Consider the following 26411-nt stretch of genomic DNA (forward strand, 5'->3'; position numbering starts at 1 on the left):
GCATTCTAAAACAAAACTCCTCCCCCGTTCTAAAACTACCCCCCATTCTAAAACTACCCCCCTCACCCCCATTCTAAAACCACCCCTATTCTAAAACTAAACTCCTCCCCCATTCTAAAACCACCCCCTCACCCCCATTCTAAAACCACCCCCCATTCTAAAATCACCCCCCCCATTCTTAAACTACCCCCCTCACCCCCATTCTAAAAATAGGGGCTAAATGTTAAAAAATTTAGATTTTTTAATTTCTTTTTGAGAATGTTATATCGCAGAATGTGAAAAATATTGTTATTTTTTCAAAATTGTCGCTCTTTTTTTTTGTTTATAGCGCAAAAAATAAAAATCGCAGAGGTGATAAAATACCACCAAAATAAATCTCTATTTGTGGGAAAAAAAGGACATCGATTTCATTTGGGTACAGCGTCACACGACCGCGCAATTGTCAGTTAAAGTAACGCAGTGCCAAATCACAAAATAGGCCCTGGTCATTAAGGGGGGAAATCCTTCCGGTCTTAAAGTGGTACGAAGTGTAAAATTGGGGGATCTCCTGATACGAAGCCAGGGTCAGGGAGACCAAAAAAGATGGCAGCCAAAACCGCCGGAAGAATTAATCGGGAAACAAAGAAAAAAACCCACAGGAACCTCAGGAGAAATGCAGGCGGCTCTGGAATAGGACGGGGGGGGGGGGGGTTGTTTCAAGGAGCACAATCAGGGCCGTCTTTAATATTGATTGGACCCTGGGCAAATATTTTCTTGGGCTCTCCAAAATCCACTTTTCGCAGGCAGTGTGGGCTCAAGGAGGAGTTGCTTTGTTGTGAGCCCCACAACAATGACTGGGCCCGGGGCAGTTGCCCCTTTTGCCCTGTGTTAAAGACGGTCCTGAGCACAATACAGCGATACGATACTGAGCTGCATGGCGGAGTTGGCAGAAAGAAGCCATTACTGCGCCAATTCCACAAAAAAGCCCGGATACAATCCGCCCAGCGACACCTTGGCACGGCTCACAGCTTCTGGCTGTAATCTGCAGTGAGAAGATGAAAATCGAGGTTTATGGTCGCAGCCATTAGCGCTATGTCTGGAGAAGGGTCAACAAGGCCTAAAGCGACAAGAATACCATCCCCACTGTGAAGCATGGTGGTGGCTCACTGATGTTCTGGGGGGTGAGCTCTTAAGGCACGGGGGGGGGGGGATCTTGTAAAAATGGATGGCAAGATGAATGCAGCATGTTATCAGAGAATACTGGCAGGCAGTTTACATTCTTCTGCAGGAAAGCTGCACATGGGAGGCTCTTGGACTTTCCACCACGACGATGACCCCAAGCAGTGCCGGGAGAAGGTCATCTAGAGCCCGGGGCGAACATGCCAAACTGCCCCCCCCCTCCAAGATGTATGAGAATTATGTGTCAGTAAAAAATCCCCCCCTCTCATCACAAATATTTGCCCCCCATCCCTGAAATCCCCCCAGCACAAAAGCCCCCCCCATCCAAAAGAATCACCCCTTCTTGCACAAATCCTTCCCCTCCCTCCTCTATCACATCACCACTTCTAGAACAACCTTCCCCAATTCCCCTTCCTAGCACAAATCCTCTTCACCCCTCCCAATCACCCTAAATCATCACCCCTAACCCCCCCTAAATTTCCCCTCCTAGAACAATTCTTAACCCCTGCCACCCCCCTTATTCCCCCTCCAAACACAAATCCTCTTCCCCTCAATCTCCTCACAGTGCCCCTCACCTCACATGATACCACAGTGCCCAGGGCAGCCGTCCCTTCTGCCCACCCCCAAGCACAAGACCAAGCTGACCCTCCGGTGGTTACAGCAGAAAAAAGTGAAGATTCTGGAGAGGCCACCACAGTCTCCTGACCTTCATATCATGGAGCCACTCTGGGGGGGGGGGGGGGATCTCAAACGTGCGGTTCATGCAAGACATCCAAAGACAGCCTGACCGGGGGGCATTGTGCCAGAATGGGCAGCTCTGCCACCTGCAAGAATCCGGGGACCTCATAGACAACTATTATAGAAGGCTGACCGCTGTCATGGAGGCTAAAAGGGGCGTTACACTATGAAGAACTAAGGGGGTGCAGACTATCGAACGGGGGGGGGGGGGGATTTAATTGGCTTACTTGTTGCCATGTCTTGTTTTATGATTGGGTCATTTTGTTATCACCCCCAGTTACAGAATAGAAATCCCACAAGAAATACAAGTCATGGGCTTTGCTGCTCATTCATCTTTAAAATGTTAGATCTTCTATATTACCAAATCTCCGAGGGGGGGGGGGGGGGGTCATATTTTCCAGCAAAATTCTATCTGTCTGGAGTTCAGTGAGAATCTCTGAAGGAGTCTGGCTGTCCCAGGAAGGGTTAACCTGCGGCATCCAATAACAATGATGAGGAGCGATAAGAGCGAACTTTGTCCTTTCTTCTGCATCAGACGCCGATAAGTCGCTTTATGGGGGTCATTCACACCCAACGCTTCCTTCTGATTGGATAAGTCAGTGATGGAACCGCGCTCCGCCTGACATCTCCTGACGCCATTCCCGGGGAAAATATTCTGACTTATCCGTAAAATCGCACAAATTTCCAGTAAAAAAGCGATAATCACAATTTTCCCCGACTGACATCCGCCATGGAGAGTCCTTCCTTCTAGGAAAATCGCAGCACGTCATCTCCATGTTACCTGACCCCCCCCCCCATTGTAAAACCACCCCCCATTCTAAAACTAAATTCCTCCCCCATTCTAAAACTACCCCCCTCACCCCCATTCTAAAACTACCCCCCAATTCTAAAACCACCCCCTATTCTAAAACTACCCCTTCACCCCAAATTCTAAAACTACCCCCTCACCCCCATTCTAAAACTACCCCCCCCAATTCTAAAACCACCCCCTATTCTAAAACTACCCCCTCACCCCAAATTCTAAAACTACCCCCCTATTCTAAAACTACCCCCCTCACCCCCATCCTAAAACTACCCCCCATTCTAAAACTACCCCCCTCACCCCCATACGAGTAGAAATACTACGGTTGGAGCCAATCCTGACCTCGTCCTGGAAATGCTAGCTGTCTGGCTACTGCGCCGCATGATGAAGTCTGCTGCTCTGCTCTGGAAATGCTGCATGCCTGGCTGTCTTCAGCTTCTTTGAGTTTCTGAACTTGAACAAGCATGCAGCCAGTGAAGTCTGAATGACTGAATTCCTTCCAGTCCTGCAACAGGGCAAGTGCTGAAGATGTGCGGGACTTATATTGTGAGGGAAGGCTCAGCAATGGGAACTTACAAATATCTCCCAGTACGTGTCCTACAAAGACTGAACCCTCTGTGATCCATTACCATGACTGCCCCGCTCTGTGATCCATTACCATGGCTGCCCCGCTCTGTGATCCATTACCACGCCTGCCCGGCTCTGTGATCCATTACCACACCTGCCCCGCTCCATGATCCATTACCACACCTGCCCCGCTCTGTGATCCATTACTAAGCCTGCCCTGCTCTGTGATCCATTACCATGCCTGCCCCGCTTTGTGATCCATTACCACACCTGCCCCGCTCCATGATCCATTACCACGCCTGCCCTGCTCCGCAATCCATTACCACGCCTGCCCTGCTCTGTAATCCATTACCACACCTGCCCCGCTCTGTGATCCATTACTAAGCCTGCCCTTCTCTGTGATCCATTACCATGCCTGCCCCGCTTTGTGATCCATTACCACACCTGCCCCGCTCCATGATCAATTACCATGCCTGCCCTGCTCTGTGATCCAATACCACCCCTGCCCAGCTCCATGATCCATTACTACCCTACCCTGCTCTGTGATCCATTACCATGCCCGCTCAGCTCTGTAAACCATTGCCACTCCTGCCCCGCTCTGTGATCCAATACCACGCCTGCCCGCTTTGTGATCCAATACCACGCCTGCCCCGCTCTGTGATCCATTACCACACCTGCCCCTCTTTGTGATCCAATACCACGCCTGCCTTGCTCTGTGATCCAATACCACGCCTGCCCTGCTTTGTGATCCATTACCACACCTGCCCCGCTTTGTGATCCAATACCATGCCTGCCCTGCTCTGAGATCCAATACCATGCCTGCCTCGCTCTGTGATCCAATACCATGCCTGCCCCGCTCTGTGATCCAATACCATGCCTGCCCCCCTCTGTGATTCAATACCTCGCCTGCCCTGCTCTGTGATCCAATACCACGCCTGCCCTGCTCTGTGATCCAATACCACACCTGCCCCGCTTTGTGATCCAATACCATGCCTGCCCCACTCTGTGATCCATTACCACACCTGCCCCGCTTTGTGAACCAATACCATGCCAACCCTGCTTTGTGATCCAATACCACACCTGCCCCGCTATGTGATCCATTACCATGCCTGCCCCGCTCTGTGATCCATTAAAATAGTTGGCCCCTCTGTGATCTATTATCACACCTGCCCCGGTCTGTGATCCATTACCACACCTGTCCCGCTCTGGGATCCATTACCATGCCTGCCCCCCTGTGATCTATTATAAGGACTGCCTTCCTAATGGTCCATTACAAGAACTGCCCCCTCTGTGGTTCTTTATAAGGACTACCCCCTTTTGTTGTCTAATATAAGGGCTGTCTGTCCTCCTCTGTGACCCGTTATATTAGAGGTCCCACATTGGACACTGGTTGACCTCAACCTGGTCTGAACTTCCCAGAGGAGAAGTAGGATTAGGATATTCCAGGGCACTGAGTGAGACCTTCCATAAGAAGCTGCATGGAGTATTCACACATAATATAAATGGTCGCCCTCAACCTGATCGAATGTTATTACACTCCAACCTTCAATGGATTCCTTCCATCAATTCTTCATAAAATTCTCCATCACAAGGTCTCTGCTGTCTTCTCTCATTCTTCCTTTTTTTTGCTCCTTATATATTCCAATGTGTTTCAGGGGTTGTAAAGAATCCCTTCATAGGGGCCCAAAGAGCCGGTTAGGATGAAGGAGGAGAACAGTGAATTTTGGAGGAAAACATAGTTACATAGTTACATAGTTACATAGTAGGTGAGGTTGAATAAAGACAATAGTCCATCCAGTTCAACCTGTGTAGGCATGTGTGGCTGTAATCATCTCCCATACCCCTGAATGTTCTGATCCTTGAGATGTAAGTCTAAGAGTCTTTTGAAAGCCACCATACTACCCGCAGAAACCACCTCTTGTGGTAGAGAATTCCACAATCTTGTTGCCCTAACAGTAAAGAACCCCCCGCGTTGCCTGAGGTTAAAACGCTTCTCCTCTAATCGCATTGTATGCCCTCGAGTCCTCATGCAATCCCTTCGAATGAACAGCTTTTTTTCTAAGCTGGGATCCCCATTAAGATATTTATAAATTGCTATCATGTCCCCCCTCAGACGTCTCTTCTCCAGGGAGAATAAATCGAGCGATTGTAGACGCTCTTCATAGTCAAGGTCCTCCAATCCCCTAATTAGTTTAGTTGCCCTTCTCTGGACTCTCTCCAGCTCCAACACATCCCTCCTGAGGACTGGCGACCAGAACTGGACGGAATACTCCAGATGCGGTCGGACCAGAGTTTTATAAAGTGGAAGGATTATAGTCTTATCTCTGGAATGCATCCCTTTCTTTATGCATGCTAATATTCTGTTGGCTTTGGAAGCTGCCGCTTGACATTGCATGCTGTTTCCTAATCTATCATCAACCAATACTCCCAGATCCTTCTCCATTTTTGATTCCCCCAAGGGCTCCCCTCCTAACGTGTATTGTGCTTTTATGTTTTTAGTCCCCAAGTGCAAAACCTTACACTTCTCCACGTTAAACCTCATTTGCCATGTCGTTGCCCACTCTGTTATTTTGTCCAGGTCATTCTGCAGGATATCTGCTTCATGTTGTGAAGTTATTGCCCTGCCCAATTTTGTGTCATCTGCAAAAACTGATATCGAACTACTGATCCCGACCTCAATGTTGTTTATGAATAAATTGAACAAGGTTGGTCCCAGGACTGAGCCTTGGGGGACCCCGCTTACCACCTCAGACCAGTCTGAGTATGCGCTGTTTATTACCACCCTTTGGACACGCCTTTTTAGCCAGTTCCGTATCCAAGAGCAAACCCTGCTGTCGATACCTGCAGACCTTATTTTATAAATTAAGCGCTTGTGGGGAACTGTATCAAACGCCTTAGCGAAATCCAAGTACACCACATCCACTGGTCTCCCCCTATCTAGCTCACAGCTCACCTCCTCGTAGAATGTAAGGAGATTGGTTTGACAAGAACGCCCATTTGTAAACCCGTGCTGATTACTGCTGATGATGTTGTTGTCCTTAGCAAACTCTACAATATAGTCCCTTATCATCCCCTCCAGAAGTTTACATACTACTGATGTCAAACTGACAGGCCTATAATTTCCCGGGATATGCCTCTGGCCCTTTTTTGATATTGGAATCACGTTAGCTTTCTTCCAATCCCCTGGTACATCTCCTGTCCTAATACTGTCAGCAAAGATCAGGAACAGTGGTCTCGATATAACTTTACTGAGTTCCTTGAGTACTCTCGGATGTATGCCATCCGGTCCTGGCGATTTGTTTGTGTTAAGTTTATCCAGCCTTTCCCTGATTTCCCCCTCTGTTAGCCATGGTGGCAAGTCCTGTTTATTACTACTAACCATACAGTCATGGTCAGTGTACCCCTCCTTTTCCTTAAAACATTTAGCCCTGAAGAAGACGGAACTTTACAACCTCTGAAATGTGTTGGCGTGTTGGTGGCATGTTGGTGGCATGTTGGCGTGGTATGTTGGATTTTTATGATGACATTCCTGGATTCTGAAAACCTCCAAACCTTTCATGACCCCAAGTGAGGAGCATCAAACATCAGACCTAAAAATTAAAGAATGAGATCCAGCGGGGCGCCATCTCTTCCCTCCAGATCACATCATCAATAAGAATATAGACATAGAAGATCTCTTTATATGCAGAGTCCTCCATCTACGGGGACCTTCCATGTACCATTGAAGATATCACATTATCAGTCCCCGGAGGCCATTGATTTCCAATCACAGATATCAGGATATCAGAGACAGAAAATTGTTTTCCTTTTTATACAATAACCCCCCCTTCCTCAATAGATTTCCATCATTGATCCATCCACCACCAAGCCAACCACTTACATCAATCTGCAGCTCGGGGGATACAGAGGTGACCGCCATCAGGAGGAAGTCCACTTCATCCATATAATAACCACTGAGGGACATGTTATCTGAGAAATGATTTACAGGAATGTTTTGTGCACAGGAGGGATGCTGACAGGAGGTGATACCTGCCAGATCGGGTCTTTATAGCAGTGATCCCCAACAGTCTCCTGTCCCCCCCATTCTCTGACTGTCTCCTACATCATGACTCCAGTCTCTAACCATCTCCTGTAGGACATTTTCTGACCATTTCCTTTAGAAAGTCTTCAGATTATCCAAATGATTACATACTGTATAATGGATTTTAAATGTGGCCCTTTGCTGACATCATGGGCCACATACTGTATAAGCTCCATATACCTTGTAGTTGGCCACAGTACACCGCCCTGTACAGTGCCCTCCTGACTTCTTCTGTACTGTGCCCTTCTGACTCCCCCTGTACTGTGCCCTCTTGATCTCCTGTACTTTGCCCTCCCGACTCCCCCTGTACTGTGCCCTCCTGACTCCCCCTGTACTGTGCCCTCCTGACTCCCCCTGTACTGTGTCCTTCTGACTCCCCCTGTACTGTGCCCTCCTGATCTCCTGTACTGTGCCCTTCTGACTCCCCCTGTACTGTGCCCTCCTGATCTCCTGTACTGTTCCCTCCTGACTCCCCCTGTACTGTGCCCTCTTGATCTCCTGTACTTTGCCCTCCCGACTCCCCCTGTAATGTGCCCTTCTGACTCACCCCTGTACTGTGCCCTCCTGACTCCCCCTGTACTGTGCCCTTCTGACTCACCCCTGTACTGTGCCCTTCTGACTCCCCCTGTACTGTGCCCTCCTGACTCCCCCTGTACCGTGCCCTCCTGACTCCCCCTGTACTGTGCCCTCCCGACTCCCCCCTGTATTGTGCCCTCCTGACTCCCCATGTACTGTGCCCTCCCGACTCCCCCCTGTACTGTGCCCTCCCGACTCCCCCCTGTACTGTGCCTTCCTGACTCCCCATGTACTGTGCCCTCCCGACTCCCCCCTGTACTGTGCCCTCCTGACTCCCCCTGTATTGTGCCCTCCCAACTCCCCGCACACTGTATCAAATTGGTCTGCATGGCTGTCGTCCCAGAAGGAAGCCTCTTCTAAAGATGATGCACAAGAAAGCCTGCAAACAGTTTGCTGAAGACAAAGCAGACTAAGGACATGGATTACTGGAACCATCTCCTGTGGTCTGATGAGACCAAGATAAACTTATTTGGTTCAGATGGTGTCAGGCGTGTGTGGGGGCAACCAGGTGAGGAGTACAAAGACAAGTGTGTCTTCCTACAGTCAAGCATGGTGGTGGGAGTGTCATGGTCTGGGGCTGCATGAGTGCTGCCGGCACTGGGGAGCTACAGTTTAAAAAAGCAGCTAAACAGCCAATGAGGAGAAAACAATTATCACATCATCATCCTACCTTATCGCTAGTTATAGCTCTTGCCTAGTAACTAAAAACAAATATAGAAAAAAGGGAAATGTGCTCAGCTGGAGTGTAAAGCGCCACAGTAGTGCACAAGATGGTTAAAAAAAGGCAAGAATATAGGTGGCGATGTCCAAATTGCAGTAATTTATTAATTTGCTAAAAAGTCACATAAAATGCTAATTGAGGGAACCATGAATGCCAACATGTACTGTGACATACTGAAGCAGAGCATGATCCCCTCCCTTCAGAGACTGGGGGGCAGGGCAGTATTCCAACATAACGACCCCAAACACCTCCAAGATGACCACTGCCTTGCTAAAGAAGTTGAGGGTAAAGGTGATGGACTGCCCAAGCATGTCTCCAGACCTAAACCCTATTGAGCATCTGTGGGGCATCCTCAAACAGAAGGTGGAGGAGCGCAAGGTCTCTAACATCCACCAGCTCTGTGATGTCCTCATGGAGGAGGGGAAGAGGACTCCAGTGGCAACCTGTGAAGCTCTGGTGAACTCCATGCCCAAGAGGGTTAAGGCAGTGCTGGGAAATAATGGTGGCCACACAAAATATTGACACTTTGAGCCCAATTTGGACATTGTCACTTAGGGGTGTACTGACTTTTGTTGCCAGCGGTTTAGACATTAATGGCTGTGTGTTGAGTTATTTTGAGGGGACAGTAAATTTACACTGTTATACAAGCTGTACACTCACTACTTTACATTGTAGCAAAGTGTCATTTCTTCAGTGTTGTCACATGAAAAGATAGAATAAAATATTTACAAAAATGTGAGGGGTGTACTTACTTTTGTGAGATAATGTGTGTGTATATATATACTGTACTATACTATACTGAACACAATGTCAGGGGTGTACTCACTTTTGTCACATACTGTATATTGAATGTATTGTTATTACAATGCTGATGTTACAGAATGAAAGTGTATGCTGCAACTGGAGATCCCCTATAAAAAAGAAAATAATAAAAGTGTGTTTAAAAATCGAATTATTCAAAAGTAATACAAAAACATAGAACAAATATGTATAAAACTAAGTAATTAATAAGTAAATAACCAAAAGTATTAACATGAGGACAAGAAAACTTACAGTAAAACTCCTAATTGTATCCACAAAGGAAATACAATTTGTTTAAAGTGTTATTAAACCCAAAACCAGGAATACAAACAAATAGAAATACATTGTAATTCTAATCATTGGAACAATCCATTCTGTTAAACAGCTACAATGTAATTGTCATAGTTACAATGATTTTGCATGAAATACAAATAAACAAATGTGGTTTTCTTTATCAATACCATCAGTTGTTTTATTATATTTATGCCACAGTGTGTTTACTTGTTCGTATAATACTATGGGTCATTTTTTGGGGTTTATTTCAATTTTTTTATTGAATACTCTGTTCTTTGGAGTTAACAGCTGTTTATTACTGTCATTTTTCTAAGCAATAATTGTCCTTTTATCCATAGATGTACATAGGGTGTAAACAGGCGTACATACCTCTTACCTTCTGTAACAGATCCCCAATACTTGGACCAAGTATTTCTGTCTTAGGTCTCCAGAATCTCACGTGATGCAGTGCCTATGGCCCCTCAATTCCCCCCCCCCCCAAACATCAGCCTAAGCTCGATGAAGGGTAAAACAAAAGACCCTTTATTCAACAACTCACTTCCAATATATACAGTCTCATGTGTTTGATTTTATTATCATATGCAAATGCAATTGCGTACAGAACATAGTCAACATACCTTGGTCATCTGGAAAGAGACAATAGGTGAATGAGACTGCAACATTATCATAATTAACTCAACAAACAACAAGCCCAAAACATAGCCGAATACACATTCCTAGAAGTGTGAACACACACCACCTCTAAACAGATGAAAGCAGAAGACATCGGCTCTCAGACTGCCCGTCTCCATTTTCAACACACCTTATTATAAGTGTCAGTACACATCCCCACAGTAGACATCATTAGCATCTCTTTAGTCTCTCAATTTATTTATTTATTTCAGGTACTTATATAGCGCTGTCAATTTATGCAGCGCTTTACATATACATTGTACATTCACATCAGTCCCTGCCCTCAAGGAGCTTACAATCTAAGGTCCCTAACTCACATTCATACATAGTAGGGACAATTTTTTTTATACAGGATCCAATTAACCTACCAGCATGTCTTTGGAGTGTGGGAGGAAACCCACACAGGCACAGGGAGAACATGCAAACTCCAGGCAGGTAGTGTCGTGGTTGGGATTTGAACCAGTGAACCTCTTGCTGCTAGGTGAAAGTGCTAACCACTACACCACTGTGCCGCCCAATGTGAGAAGTCCTCCGAGTCCAAAGCAACAATACTCCCATGGTCCCCCAGCACATACCCCCACACAGGTTATATGTCCGAATAGCTGGTTTCGTCACACCTTCCCATTTAGAGTGATATTTATCCCTTTACGTTTACATTAATATTGTCTATATTTAAAGTGGAAGTAAACCCTCCTATTGTTTTCAGCCAAGGAAGCTGCCATCTTGGCCTCTGTGTAATCTTCAACTGCCATGATGCTGCACATGTGATCAGGTATGACACCAGCCTTTGGATGGTTTTACGGTTTGGTTGAGAACACAACCAACAGGAGTGTTACATTTCTGGCTGTAACTGTTTTTTAAAACTGTTAAATAGATGGGTTTACTTCCACTTTAAGTTTTTGTTATGTAGCAATGAAGGGGGAATGTTTTTGTCTCCTGAAACACTTTGCATACTTTATGTAATTACAGTATATTATGAAAAAATGAAGCCATTTGGAGTCCCTCACCATTTGGTTTGGTGCTCCTGTTGTATCGTTTATGCTTTCTTCCCTGTTTTTTGCAATGTTTTTCCTTATGGGAGGTCTTCAAATAACTGGCACCACTCTCCTTATTGTCATCTCTTTGCTACTTTTTGCCTTTTTTAATATAATTAATATATATATATTTCTCTTCTTTAAGGGCACCGTGCATTTTTTCATGGGAACATAACTAACTTTTCCCATGGTCCTGCAGAGATAGAGGAGTTTTTTTCCTTGAGGTGGCATATTTGACTTCCTTTCCCTGGTTGTGTGGGTGAAATACAGGGGACGACTCCTATGGGACCATATCCAAATGGACAAACTTGTGGTCAGTAGTAGTGCTACTCTGTATGGGGGTGGGGTGACTCCATTTGTTAAATAATATATGATAAATTAAATATGTGTTATCTATTGTATTGCAGTGGTGGGGATAATATCCCTGAAGAAGAATAGAACTGCAAGTTCACTTATTATTCGAAGTGCGTTGGATATTCCCTCCACATGTGGTCCTACTATTATTGTACTAGGGGCTTTTGTGCTCCTAGGGGTGATCAATCCTATGTATTGCTGTATCTATGATCGTGTTGTTTTTGTTTCTACATGTCAATGTGGACACGATGGAGGTCCTGTTTTTATCTGTTTTTTTCCCGATAAATGTGAATTATTTTACTTTTTTGTCTAATTGCCTTTAAAATCCCACTTCGGAGGAGAAATGTCTTTCTTTAAATTTGTAATTTAAGGGATGGTGGCAATTTACACCGACAGTAGCTTGAGATTCTAACTCTAAATTCTAAATTAACCACATAAAGACCGCCCACCGCAGATATACTGCGGCAGGAAGCCGCTGCTGTGCAAAGTGACGCAGGTGTACGTCACTTGCTCAGCCGCCTGTAGGGGGCGAGCGCGCCCTTGCTCATTCACAGACATCCCCGCGCGAGTGACCGGCGGCTCCGATATCCGCCGGTCACTCGCGATCTCCCGCAGGAGAGGGAGAAAGGCAGACGGCTGATGTAAACAAAGCTGCCTGTCATTCTCCCTGGTGTAAGTACAGAGACTATATGATCCTGCTATGTAGGATCATATGTCTCTGTGGTTACATCACAAGCCACGCCACCCCACAGTTAGAATCACACCCCTAGGGACACACTTAACCCCTTGATCACCAGTAAAGTTAACCCCTTCCCTGCCAGTGTCATTTTTACAGTAACAGTGCATATGTATAGCACTGATTACTGTAGTAATGTCACTGGTCCCCCCAAAAGTGTCAAAAATGTCAGTCAAGGGTCCGATCTGTCCGCCACAATGTCGCAGTCCCGCAAAAAAAATCGCAGATCGCCGCCATTACTAGTAAATATAAACAATAAAAATGACATAATTCTTTCCCTTAGTTAGTAAACGCAATAACTTTTGCGCAAACCAATCAAAATACGCTTATTGCGATTTTTTTTTACCAAACATATGTAGCAGAAAACAAATTGGCCAAAAATGTTAAAAAATTTTGACTTTTACATTTTTTTTTTTGTTGAGAATTTCATATAAAAAATGTGAAAAATATTGTTATTTTTTCAGAATTGTCGCTCTTTTTTTGTTTATAGCGCAAAAAGTAAAAATCGCACAGGTGATCAAATACCACCAAAAGAAAGCTCTGTGGGAAAAAAGGACATCAATTTTGTTTGGGTACAGCGTCGCATGACCGCGCAATTGTCCATTAAAGTCACGCAGTGCCGAATCGCAAAATAGGGCCTGGTCTTTGAACAGCCAAATCCTCCGGGGCTTAAGTTGTTAAAAAAAAAAAAAAAAAAAAACAAGATTTAACTGGTAGAAAATGACATGGAGGTTTTTTCTTTTGAGATTCTAACTATTCGTTTATGCTTCATGTCACATTCTAGGCCTCCATTGGAGGGGAACCTTCATTTACCATCAGCAGCCTTACCAGAGTGACGCATTTCATGAATGATTATGGTTTCTTCTATTCTTTTGTATGAATAAAAGAGAACATGTCAGTGCCTCCTGGATACATCTTGTTGGGGGTCGTATCCAAGATGGCGGCACCCAGCGGCAGTCTTGGGTCTTTTGGATGTCTACACAGGAAGGAGGTTTACAGAAAAATAACAAGAATAAAATACATTCAATGCACATAGAAATATTATGGGAAGATTGCAGCTGAAATGATAAGTCTGGTGACAGGGTCTCTTTAAGTTACTAAAGTTGCAGGATTTTTGGAATTTACATCTTTATTAAATAAACAGTATCCCTCTAAACGCCAAACTTTCTGCACTAATCCATGGCTAAATCTGGACACACATTATACAATTTTCTTTAGATTTTCTCCTTTAACCATTTCTGGACTGCAAGGATTTGCCCCCCTTAATGACCAGGCCATTTTCTGCGATTTGGCACTGCGTTACTTTAACAGACAATTGCGCGGTCGTACCTAAATAAAATTGATGTGCCTTTTTTCCTATAAATAGAGCTTTCTTTTTGTGGTATTTGATCACCTGTGCGATTTTTATTTTTTGCGCTATAAACAAAAAAAGCGACAATTCTGAAAAAAAAAAAATATATATATTTTTCACATTCTGCTATATAACATTCCCAATAAAAGAAAATTAAAAATCAAAATTTATTTTAAATTTTAGGCCAATTTGTATTCTGCTACATATTTTTTGGTAAAAAAAAAAAAAAAAGAAAATCACATAAGCGTATTTTGATTGGTTTGTGCAAAAGTTATCGCGTCTACTAACTACTGGAAAGATTTCTGTCATTTTTTATTTATTTATTTATTTTTACTAGTAATGGCGACGATCTGCGATTTTTAGCGGGAATGCGACATTGCGGCGGACAGATCGGACCCCTAACTGACATTTTTGACACTTTTGGGGGTACCAGTGACATTACTACAGTAATCAGTGCTAAAAATATGCACTGTTACTGTAATAATGACACTGGCAGGGAAGGGGTTAACACAGTGGTAATCAAAGTGTGAGCCTAAGGGAGTGTTTTCTAACCGTATGGGGGAGGGACTTGTGAAATGACCATAGAGACATGTGTTCCTATATAGAAGGATCATAGGAGCTCTGTGATCATTCCAGGGAGAAGAACGGTCAGCTGTGTTTACAACATCCGACCGTCCTTCTCTCTCAGCAGGGAAGTGATCGCGGGGTGCCCAGTGGCAATCGTGGTTGCCGGCTCCGTGGATCGGCATTCCTGCTGCCTATTGGGGGGGGGGGGGGGGGGGGCGGGAGCGCTTGAGCACCATAGGGTCACGTCGGTTCGCGCAGTAGAGCCAGTCTGCCGCAGTAAATGTGCAGCCGTTGGTCGGGAAGCGGTTAAATAAAGGGTATCCCTCTAAACTCCAAACTTTCTGCACTGATCCATGGCTAAATCTGGATACACATTATACAATTTTCTTTAGATTTTTTTTCATTAAATTGACCAAAATCGTATAATATGAGGCCAAAACGAAACACTTTCAATTCGTTTGCAATCAGGCCGGCCCTTCACTACATAGCTGAAAGTAAATCTAAAGGAAATCGAGCTTATTACAGAACAGAATTTTACGCTCATTAGAAATACACTTTCCATGCACCAGATGTACAGCCGACTGTACAAATAAAGGAGATGGGCCGAGCAGGCAGACAGGCCCCACCGGACCTGACAGAATCGAATAAATATCCAGTTTACATTGCTAGTATGGCCAGGATTAGGCAATTCCTCGGTATCTGGGAGCTGTATGTGATAGAATAGTGCAAATATTGGGACCAGGGCTGGGTCAAAGGGTGGGCAAAAGGGGAAATTGCCCTGCACGCCGTGTGTATTGTAGGGATTGGGGTGCCGCAAGTTTCTTTTACTATAAGGCTGACAGCGGCATCACTACTTCAGTCAGCCCACTGCTGGAAGCAGCAAGGAGAGGAGGAGAGAGCTAGGAGGTGGTGCCGGCTGTGCTCTCTCTCCCCCTTCTCCTCATAAGCTTGCACATAATGATGGGGGGGGGGGGCAAATTGGCATCTTTGCTCTGGGCACTGGATGATCTTGTCCCAGCACAGACTAAGACTAACGAGGGCCCTGGATTAGGACTAGACTGATATGATTTTTTCAGGGCCGATACCGATATTTTGGCCATTGCATATCGGTATCAGCGGATATGGGCCGATATTTTCTACCTTTAAAGTTTTGAAAAATAAAGACAATTTTTGACACAAATCTGGTACTGAACATGTTAATTTTTGTTTACTGCTTAATGGCTGGCTGTCTGGCACCCTGTGGTGGGTGGCTGGCTTGCTGGCACCCTGTGGTGGATGGCTGGCTGTCTGGCACCCTGTGGTGGGTGGCTGGCTTGCTGGCACCCTGTGGTGGATGGCTGGCTGGCTCCCTGTGGTGGATGGCTGGCTGTCTGGCACCCTGTGGTTCAGTGGCGGCTGGTGAAATTTTAAGATGGGGGGTGCAAGACCCCGCCCTTCCATTTTGACCCATCCCATTTCTCAGAAGCCCCACCCCTTATAGACTCCACCCATTTTGTCCCCTGTATTTTGCTTGCGTGAACCAATTCTCCCAATATATCACATATTAAGGGGTCCATCAGTACTAGTATATCCCATAATAGGGAAAAGGGGCCCTATTATGGGATATAATGTGAGAGACACCCTATTATGGGATACATGGACTGAGAGTGGCACAAACCCCACAGTACAGACCCCCCCCCCCCCCAGCACAAACCCCTCAAGCACAAACCCCGCACAAACAACTCAAGCACAAACCCCACAGTACAGGCCCTCTAGCATAAACCCCACAGTACAGGCCCCTAGCACAAACCCCACAGTACATGCCCCCTTCAATATAGTGACCAGTATAAATGCCCCCTTTCAATGTAGTGACCAGCATACATGTCCCCAATGCAGTGACCAGTATACATGTCCCCAATGCAGAGCTATGCGTGCGTGCCTCCAGTGCAGTGACCAGTATACATGTCCCCCAATGCAGAGCTATGCGTGCGTGCCTCCAGTGCAGTGGACACAAGTATACATGTCCCCCAATGCAGAGCTATGCGTGCGTGCCTCCAGTGCAGTGACCACAAGTATACATGTCCCCAATGCAGAGCTATGCATGCATGCCTCCAGTGACCACAAGTATACATGTCCCCCGGCCCCAATGCAGAGCTATGCGTGCGTGCCCGACAGAGCAGTGCACTTACCTGGAGGCTGGAGCCCTGTGAGTCACGGCGGCTTCTCCCTCTCCTCTTCTCCGGTCTCCGCTCCGCTCTCTGCAATGCCGGTGCCGCCGTCACTCCCGCCGTGACCGTCCGTCCACCGCGTCCAGTCCAGTGTCCACTCCAGTTGGTGCGGCAGCGTGACTGACGCATGCGACGTCAGCGGGGTCAGCATGGGGCCATGGGATGTCCTGGATGATGATTGGTCCAGGCTGTAGACTGGACCAATCACAGCCAGGATATCAGGAAAGTGGGGGGTGTCCTAGCGCAATGACTTGCGCCCAGGTTACGCCCCCAGAAGGCAGCCAATCGGCACCTCTTCTGGGTCGTAAACCCCACCCCCCCCATAGCCACCACATAGGCCGGTGTACCAGTGAACACAATTTTTTTTTTTTCAAAACTTTATTTGTTCTTTTTTTTTTCTTTTTTTTTAGGGGTGGGGGGGGGGGGCGGCGCCCTGGCGCCCCCTATGCATGGGCCGCCACTGCTGTGGTTGGTGGCTGTCTGTCTGGTACCCCGTGGTGGGTGGCTGGCTTGCTGGCACCCTGTGGTGGGTGGCTGGTTTGCTGGCACCCTGTGGTGGGTGGCTGGCTGGCACCCTGTGGTGGATGGCTGGCTGGCACCCTGTGGTGGGTGGCGGGCTGGCTGGCACCCTGTGGTAGGTGGTAGGCTGGCACAGGGGCTGTGGGTGGCTGGCTGGTACAGGGCCTGTGGGCGGCTGGCTGGTACAGTGGCTGTGGCTGGCTGGTACAGGGCCTGTGGGTGGCTGGCTTTCTGGCACCCTGTCTGTGGGTGGCTGGCTGTCTGGCACCCTGTGGTGGTTGGCTGGCTGTCTGGCACCCTGTGGTGGCTGGCTGGCACCCCGTGGTGGGTGGGTGGGTGGCTGGCAAAGGGGCAGTGGATGGATGGCTGGCTGGTACAAGGCCTGTGGCTGGCTGGTACAGTGCCTGTGGGTGGCTGGCTGGTACAGTGCCTGTGGCTGGCAGGTACAGGGTCTATGAGTGGCTGGCTGGCTGGCTCGCTGGTACAGTGCCTGTAGGTGGCTGGCTGGCTGGTACAGGGCCTGTGGCTGGCTGGTACAGGGCCTGTGGGTGGCTGGCTGGCTGGTACAGGGCCTGTGGCTGGCTGGTACAGGGCCTGTGGATGTGGCTTGCTGGCTCGCTGGTGCAGTGCCTGTGGGTGGCTGGCTGGTACAGGGCCTGTGGATGTGGGTGGCTGGCTGGCACCGGGCTGCTGTGGGTGGGTGTATGGCTGTGATACACTCCCGTGAGACTAGTTCTGACTCCAGGCGAGGCTATCCAAGGTGAGGGAGGCGGCCTAAGAAGGCAGAATGATGTCACAAAAATATTGGCAATATTGGCCAGTTCCGAGGCCGATACCGATATATCGGGGAAAGTGCATATCGGCCACTGATATATTGGCCTTGCCGATAATCGGTCTATCTCTACTGTGGATGCCACAGTTAGTAATCGGTCCACGTGGGGTCAGGCCTCAGGAGCTGTGGTGGTGGGGCCAGCTGGGATAGAAGCCTCTCCTGCACTATTCAGGGCCAGGATGTCACACTGACAGCCAAGCTAAAGAACAGCTCTTTCACAGTAATTATCTGACCTCAGAGTAGAGAGCAGGAGGCCAACTGCAGAAGTGACACTGCTGCTCCACTAATTACATAGGATGCGTCAGGTAGATGAGGATACAATATTGGATATTCATCATTCATCTTCATAGAATCGTCATCTATTATAGATCTTACTGCCGTTCTAAACTCTGTAAACATTGACTTTCCATCCGCTTTATGTAATATATTTTAAGTAGCAATATATAAAATATAAATATAAAAACAGATAATTTCATTGGTTGCTATGGGATATTCCAGTCATATCCCACAATCCTAAAACCCAACAACTGACAAACCAGCGGGCCTGAGTGTGTCTGCAATCTGCTTCACCTCTGCCACACCTGTCCCAGGAGAGACAATCTATACTTCCTCCATACACAGACATTAATTATCAACCGGAGTCCAATTAGCATCTGACGTCAATGAGCGGACTCTGGACCCGAGCGAAGCTTAAAGATGAAAATCTCAGGAAGTCGAATCATTTTTCAGTGAGGAGTCAGAGAGGAGCCATGAAGGGGATTCTGTCCATCTGTGCGACCTGCGGACTTTTACTGGCTTATGTAGGAGGTAAGATGGGTCCTCCCAAATCTAAAAGCAGACATGGTGAGGTTGGTGGGGCTGATGCGGCTAGGGCAATGCTGGTCATTATTATTATCACTGCTGACGCAAACAGGGACAACGCCTTGATATGAAGAAATGCTCCTGCCAACGGCAACACTAAAAGGGGATTGGATGTTAGCCTTTCCCAACCACAGTTCCCCCAAGGGTTGAGAGGGGTTCCCTGAGCAATTTCTGCCTTTCAAATAGACTACCACCGACCCCAATTACTTTTTTGGGTACCTGTAAGGAGCATTATTCCCACTGACCACCAATGTAAGGGACATTCTTCCCACTGACCACCAATGTAAGGAGCATTCTTCCCACTGACCACCAATGTAAGGGACATTCTTCCCACTGATCACCAATGTAGGGAACATGAGCAGGTCTGGTCTCTAGGGCGGTGTGACTGACTACATAGGTAAGAGGAAATAAACATAATTTTCCATTAAAATTTCTTGTCTTTTGTTCCAGCCACCACTATTGTGCCTGTACCTGCCACTAGCGATAAAGGTTCTACAGTAACCTCATTGCCTGCTACATCTGATGCAAATACCACCACCACATCAACTACCGCCACCACATCAAATACCGCCACCACATCCACTACCACTACCACTCTATCTGCATCTGCCCCACCAAGCAATATACCTCCAAACAGCACTGTGACCACACCTCCGGGTTTTAGTGGAAACACAACAGAGGAGGACACCACCAGCCTCAGCACTCAGGATACAAGCAGCTCAAACAATACCGGAATCACAAGCAACCCAAATGTTACCACACCGATCCTAAACAGCACAGAGGCAGCAGTGACCACAACAACAGCCAGTGAGTATAAAAGACTTGGGTTGTCTTTATTTCTCTTTTCCAGGTAGAGCTTATTGAGATTATTGTGACCCAGGACTCGTTAGGCTCCAGAGGTGACCCAGGACTCGCTGAGCTCCAGAGGTGACCAAGGACTCGCTAAGCTCCAGAGGTGACCCAGAATTCGCTAAGCTCCAGAAGTGACCCAGGACACACTGAGCTCCAGAGGTGAACCAGGACTCGCTGAGCTCCAGAGGTGACCCAGGACTCGCTGAGCTCCAGAGGTGACCCAGGACTCACTAAGCTCCAGAGGTGACCCAGGACTCGCTGAGCTCCAGAGGTGACCCAGGACACACTGAGCTCCAGAGGTGACCCAGGACTCGCTGAGCTCCAGAGGTGACCCAGGACTCACTAAGCTCCAGAAGTGACCCAGGACTGGCTGAGCTCCAGAGGGGACCCAGGACTTGCTAAGCTCCAGAGGTGACCCAGGACTTGCTGAGCTCTAGAGGTGACCCAGGACTTGCTAAGCTCCAGAGGTGACCCAGGACTCGCTGAGCTCTAGAGGTGACCCAGGACTGGCTGCGCTCCAGAGGTAACCCAGGACTCTCTGAGCTCTAGAGGTGACCCAGGACTCTCTGAGTTCCAGAGGTGACCCAGGACTCGCTAAGCTCCAGAGGTGACCCAGGACTCACTGAGCTCAAGAGGTGACCCAGGACTCGCTGAGCTCCAGAGGTGACCCAGGACTCGCTGAGCTCCAGAGGGGACCCAGGACTCACTGAGCTCCAGAAGTGACCCAGAACTCAATGAGCTCCAGAGGTGACCAAGGATTTGCTGGGCTCCATAGGTGTCCCAGGACTCACTAAGCTCCAGAGGTGGCCAAGGACTCGCTGAGCTCCAAAAGTGACCAAGGACTCAATAAGCTTTAGAGGTGACCCAGGAATCCCTGAGCTTAAGAAGTGGTCCAGGTCTCACTAAACTCCAAAGGTGATCCCAGACTCACTGAGCTCCAGAGGTGACCCAGGACTCACTGAGTTTCAGAGGTGGCCGGGGACTCAATGAGCTCCAGCGGTGACCTAAGATTCACTGAGCTCCAGAGGTGACCCAGGATTTACTAAGCTCCAGAGGTGACCGTGGACTCACTAAACTCCAGAGGTGGCCTGGGACTCACTGAACTCCATAGGTGACCTAAGAGTCACTGAGCTCAAAAGGTGACCCAGAACTCACTGAACTCCAGAGATGACCCAGAACTCACTGAGCTCCAGAGGTGGCCCAGGACTCACTGTACTCCAGAGGTGGCCTAGAACTCACTGTGTTTCAGAGGTGGCCCAGGACTCACTGTGCTCCAGAGGTGGCCCAGGACTCACTGTGCTCCAGAGGTTGCCAAGGACTCACTGTGCTCCAGAAGTGGCCTAGGACTCACTGAGCTCCAGAGGTGGCCCAGGACTCACTGAACTCCAGAGGTGACCCAGGACTAACTGAGCTCCGGAGGTGACCCAGGACTCAAGGAGCTCCAGAGGTGACCCATGACCAATTAAGAGCTAGAAAATCACTAGAGGAAGCACTCAACTCCAAGCAGAAGGGTCAGGCAAGGTTTTCATTAAAAGGTGTATTCATTTGATAGAATGACTTATGTGTCACGTTTTGGGGGCATTTTTTGCCTTCATCTGGGGTGATTTTCATCCATTCAAAGTCCTGGTTCACATTGGTGCGATGCGGGAATCTTGCGAATCAGTGCCGGTTCCCACATCGCACCAGAATCGCACAGTTGTTCACACTAAGATCTGCAAATGACTGGGGGTGTCAATGTAAAGTTAATGGCACCCCCAGATTGATTCGCAGATCGCATTGCGAACTTTGCAAAGGGCCACTTTCAGAGCAGAGTTTAGTCATCTGTATAATGTTTGTTAATGGCTGAGTTTTGAGAACCAATCAGAAACAACATTTTAAGGTTTTGTTTTTCCCATTTGTTAATGAAATGAATTTATATCATCCAATCTGTTATGATTTCCTTTTTCTTGACGCAGAGTCAGAAATTATGTGTAAAAGTGTCGCAAAAAAAATTGTAACAAACGATCTACAATGTTGCAGTGATTTTAGTTTGTTTGGACCTTCTGCTGGGCACATGAATGCGCTTATTCTGTACGCCCAAAATCTATGAAATCTTTTTAATCGCATGGAATGCAAACTGCAACATTTATGCAAAATGTGGCAAAGAGGGATTTTTTTATTTCTGATGTTATCGCAGCTTCCTGCAGGCACTCGCATTGCGATTCGTTATTTATTTGGCACATTAGTATAAATGTAACAACCGGCACTATTACAGTATCTCACAGAAGTAAGTACACCCCTCACATTTCTGTAAATATTTTTTTCTATCTTTTCATGTGACAACACTGAAGAAATGACACTTTGCTACAATGTAAAGTAGTGAGTGTACAGCTTGTATAACAGTGTAAATTTGCTGTCCCCTCAAAATAACTCAACACACAGCCATTAATGTCTAACCCGCTGGCAACTAAAGTCAGTACACCCCTAAGTGACAATGTCCAAATTGGGCCCAATTAGCCATTTTCCCTCCCAGGTGTCATGTGACTCGTTAGTGTTACAAGGTCTCTGGTTTGAATGGGGGGAAGGTGTGTTATATTTGGTGTTATCGCTCTCACTCTCTCATACTTGTCACTGGAAGTTCAACATGGCACCTCATGGCAAAGAACTCTCTGAGGATCTGAAAAAAAGAATTGTTGCTCTACATAAAGATGGCCTAGGCTATAAGAAGATTGCCAAGACCCTGAAACTGAGCTGCAGCACGGTGGCCAAGACCATACAGTGGTTTTACAGGACAGGTTCCACTCAGAACAGGCCTCGCCATGGTCGACCAAAGAAGCTGAGTGCTGTGCTCAGCGTCATATCCAGAGGTTGTCTTTGGGAAATAGACGTATGAGTGCTGCCAGCATTGCTGCAGAGGTTGAAGGGGTGGGGGGTCAGCCTGTCAGTGCTCAGACCATACGCCACACACTGCATCAAATTGGTCTGCATGGCTGTCATCCCAGAAGGAAGCCTCTTTTAAAGATGATGCACAAGAAAGCCTGCAAACAGTTTGCTGAAGACAAGCAGACTAAGGACATGGATTACTGGAACCATCTCCTGTGCTCTGATGAGACCAAGATAAACTTATTTGGTTCAGATGGTTTCAACTAGCGTGTGTGGCGGGCAACCAGGTGAGGAGTAAAAAGACAAGTGTGTCTTACCTACAGTCAAGCATGGTGGTGGGAGTGTCATGGTCTGGGGCTGCATGAGTGCTGCCGGCACTGGGGAGCCACAGATCATTGAGGGAACCATGAATGCCAACATGTACTGTGACATACTGAAGCAGAGCATGATCCCCTCCCTTCAGAGACTGGGGGACAGGGCAGTATTCCAACATAACGACCCCAAACACCTCCAAGATGACCACTGCCTTGCTAAAGAAGCTGAGGGTAAAGGTGATGGACTGGCCAAGCGTTTCTCCAGACCTAAACCCTATTGAGCATCTGTGGGGATCCTCAAACAGAAGGTGGAGGAGCGCAAGGTCTCTAACATCCACCAGCTCTGTGATGTCATCATGGAGGAGGGGAAGAGGACTCCAGTGACAACCTGTGAAGCTCTGGTGAACTCCATGCCCAAGAGGGTTAAGGCAGTGCTGGAAAATAATGGCGGCCACACAAAATATTGACACTTGGGGACCAATTTGGAGATTGTCACTTAGGGGTGTACTGACTTTTGTTGCCAGCGGTTTAGACATTAATGGCTGTGTGTTGAGTTATTTTGAGGGGACAGCAAATTTACACTGTTATACAAGCTGTGCACTCACTACTTTACATTGTAGCAAAGTGTCATTTCTTCAGTGTTGTCACATGAAAAGATAGAAAAAAATATTTACAAAAATGTGAGGGGTGTACTTACTTCTGTGTGATACTGTAATAGTGCCGGTTGTTACATTTATACTAATGTGCCAATAATGTGAGATACTGTATAATTGCGCACCACTGATAGTTTATAGGGCCCTCTGTATCTTTTAAAAACAGTGGACTTTATAAACTATTAATTGTGCAGAGAAACTGTGATAGGGAAATTATGGGTGAAATTGTTGCAAACTGCAAGTTATTTATTATGTTGCAGTGATTATCGTTTATAAGGACTCTGGCGCCACCTACTGCTAGGAACACAAATGAACGTAATCTTGGCATCCACAGTACTTTCACGCTCTCCAATTTTTTGGGCTCATAAATTCCAACATTTCAAATCAAAGAGATTTTCATATTTTTGATTTTGACACACATATAGCATTAAACAGGAACTTCTGTTGTGTAAACAATTTAGCGTTTAGTGAGCCAAATTTAGGAAAAGTACACTTTAGTGAACTTTAACGCACAAAAACAAAATTATAATAGCCAATTGTGTGGTAAAATATAAAAGATGATGTTATGTCGAGTAAATAGACATCTAACACGTCACAAGTTCGTGGAATGGCGCCAAACTATCGCACTAAAAACTATTTATAGGCAGCGTTTTACAAGCCTGCACGGGTTACCAGATTAGAGTTACGCAGGAGGTCAGAATTATTGCTCCTGCTATTATATTACATTGGTGGCGATATCTCATATTCGTGGTGTGAACATCGTTTACATATGTACATATGTGTGCGTGACCTATGTATGTGTTCACCTTTGTGCATGAGTTGGGGGCTCTTTAAAAATAATTTTATTTTCTATTAGATCTTTTCTCTGCCCTTACCCACTTCTGGACCGGAAAATTTACCCCCTTAATGACCAGGCCACATTTTGCGATTCGGCACTGCGTTACTTTAACAGGCAATTGAGCGGTCGTGCAACGCTGTACCCAAATAAAACTCATGTCCTTTTTTTCCCACGAAAAGATCTTTCTTTTGGTGGTATTTGATCACCTGTGCGATTTTTATTTTGTGTGCCAAAAACAGAGACAATTCTGAAAAAAAAAAAAATATATATATATATATATATATATTTCACATTCTGCTATATAACATTCCCAAAAAAAATTAAAAAATCTAATTTTTTTAACATTTTAGGCCAATTTGTTTTCTGCTACATATTTTTGGTATAAAAAACAAATAGCAATAAGCGTATTTTGATTGGATTGCGCAAAAGTTATCGCATCTACAAACTACGGGAAAGATTTATGTCATTTTTATTGTTTTTTTTTATAAGTAATGGCGGCGATCTGCGATTTTTTACGGGACTGAAACATTGCGGCGGACAGATCAGATCCCTAACTGACATGTTTGACACTTTTGGGGGGACCAGTGACATTACTACAGTAATCAGTGCTAAAAATATGCACTGTCACTGTATTAATAAGACTGGCAGGGAAGGGGTTAACATTATGGGTGATCAAGTGCGCCCCGAGCCCGCCCTTTTTTTGAAGCCTAAGCCTCTGGCTGTAATCACGTGCTTAAAAAAAAAAACCCCATTGGAATCCATGCATCTGGCGCCCTGCATGTAGATTAGGTGGCCGGGCGCATGGATAGAGGGGGGGGGGGGCGGCACCCCTGCACCCCCGATGGACGGGCCGCCCCTGCTATAGGTACAAGTTACAGGGGAAGCTTTACTTACTCTTCAAAAGCATCCAATCAAACCAAGATTGGCTTTTTAGCAGCTAGGATTACTTATATATTGTACATCATCACCCAAAAAAAAAAAAAGCGATTCTGGAGTTATGATTGCAGCTGCAGCCATGGCCCCCGGATAACCCCTTCAACCAGAGGACGTATGGGCACCCCCTTCTGGGGGGAAGTGTCAGAATAGGCCTGGGAAAGAGGTGGTTAAAAGATAATATTTTAATGAAATAGATCTCAGGGGATCTTATGTTTCTACGTCATTGAGGATGCAGTGTAGATACATTGTTAGGTGTACAGTATACAGGACCGGTGCAAGTCTATTTTGCACCCTAAGCAAGACCAGTCACTTGCACCCCCCCCCCCCAAAAAAGAAGAAAACTGTACACACTACCCCCCTTCCTGCACACAATGCCCCCCTTTCCCCCTTTAATCCTACACCTTCCTGTACACACTGCCCCCCCTTTAATGCTACACCACCTTCCTGCACACACTGCCCCCTTCCTGCACACACTGCCCCCCTTTAATGCTACACTGTCTTTCTTGCACACACTGCCCCCTTTAACAATGCTACACCCCCTTCCTGTACACACTGCTCCCATTAAATGCTACCGCCCCCATCCTGTACACACTGCCCCCCTTTAACACAACACCCCCCATCCTGTACGCACTGCCCCCCTTTAACCTTTCACTCCCCTTTCCTGCACACACTGCCCCCTTTAACAATGCTACACCCCCCTTCCTGTACACACTGCCCCCATTAAACACTACGGCCCCCTTCACACATTGCCTCCCTTTAATGTTACACCTCTCCTCCTGTACACACTGCCCCTCTTTAACGCTACACCACCCTTCTTTTACACACTGCCCCCCTTTAGCCCTACATCCCCCTTCCTTTACACACTGCCCCCTTTAACGCTACGCCCCCCCCTTCCTGTACACACTGCCCCCTTTGACACTACAGCCCCCCTTCCTGTACACATTGTCCCCCTTTAATGCTACACCCCCTTCCTGTACACATTGTCCCCCTTTAATGCTACACCCCCTTCCTGTACACATTGCCCCCTTCCTGTACACACTGCCCCCCTTTAACCCTACACCCCCTTCTTGTACACACTGCCCCCT

At 46.8% G+C, this 26411-nt stretch overlaps 1 protein-coding gene across 1 annotated transcript in view; it reads left to right on the top strand.

Moving 5' to 3' along the window:
- Positions 1 to 913: 913 nt before the first annotated feature.
- The window catches only part of MUC13 (mucin 13, cell surface associated), a gene marked incomplete at its 5' end in the record, with an annotated part of 84478 nt that continues 58980 nt past the window's right edge, over positions 914 to 26411 (top strand). Inside the window, 2 exons of the mRNA XM_082261810.1 lie at positions 914 to 1016; positions 19322 to 19678. Coding sequence (XP_082117936.1) covers positions 914 to 1016; positions 19322 to 19678 — 460 coding nt within the window. The remainder of the gene's footprint in view (positions 1017 to 19321; positions 19679 to 26411) is intronic.

Source organism: Pelophylax lessonae (assembly GCF_965119305.1).
Source record: "Pelophylax lessonae genome assembly, chromosome: 6".
NCBI lineage: Eukaryota > Metazoa > Chordata > Amphibia > Anura > Ranidae > Pelophylax > Pelophylax lessonae.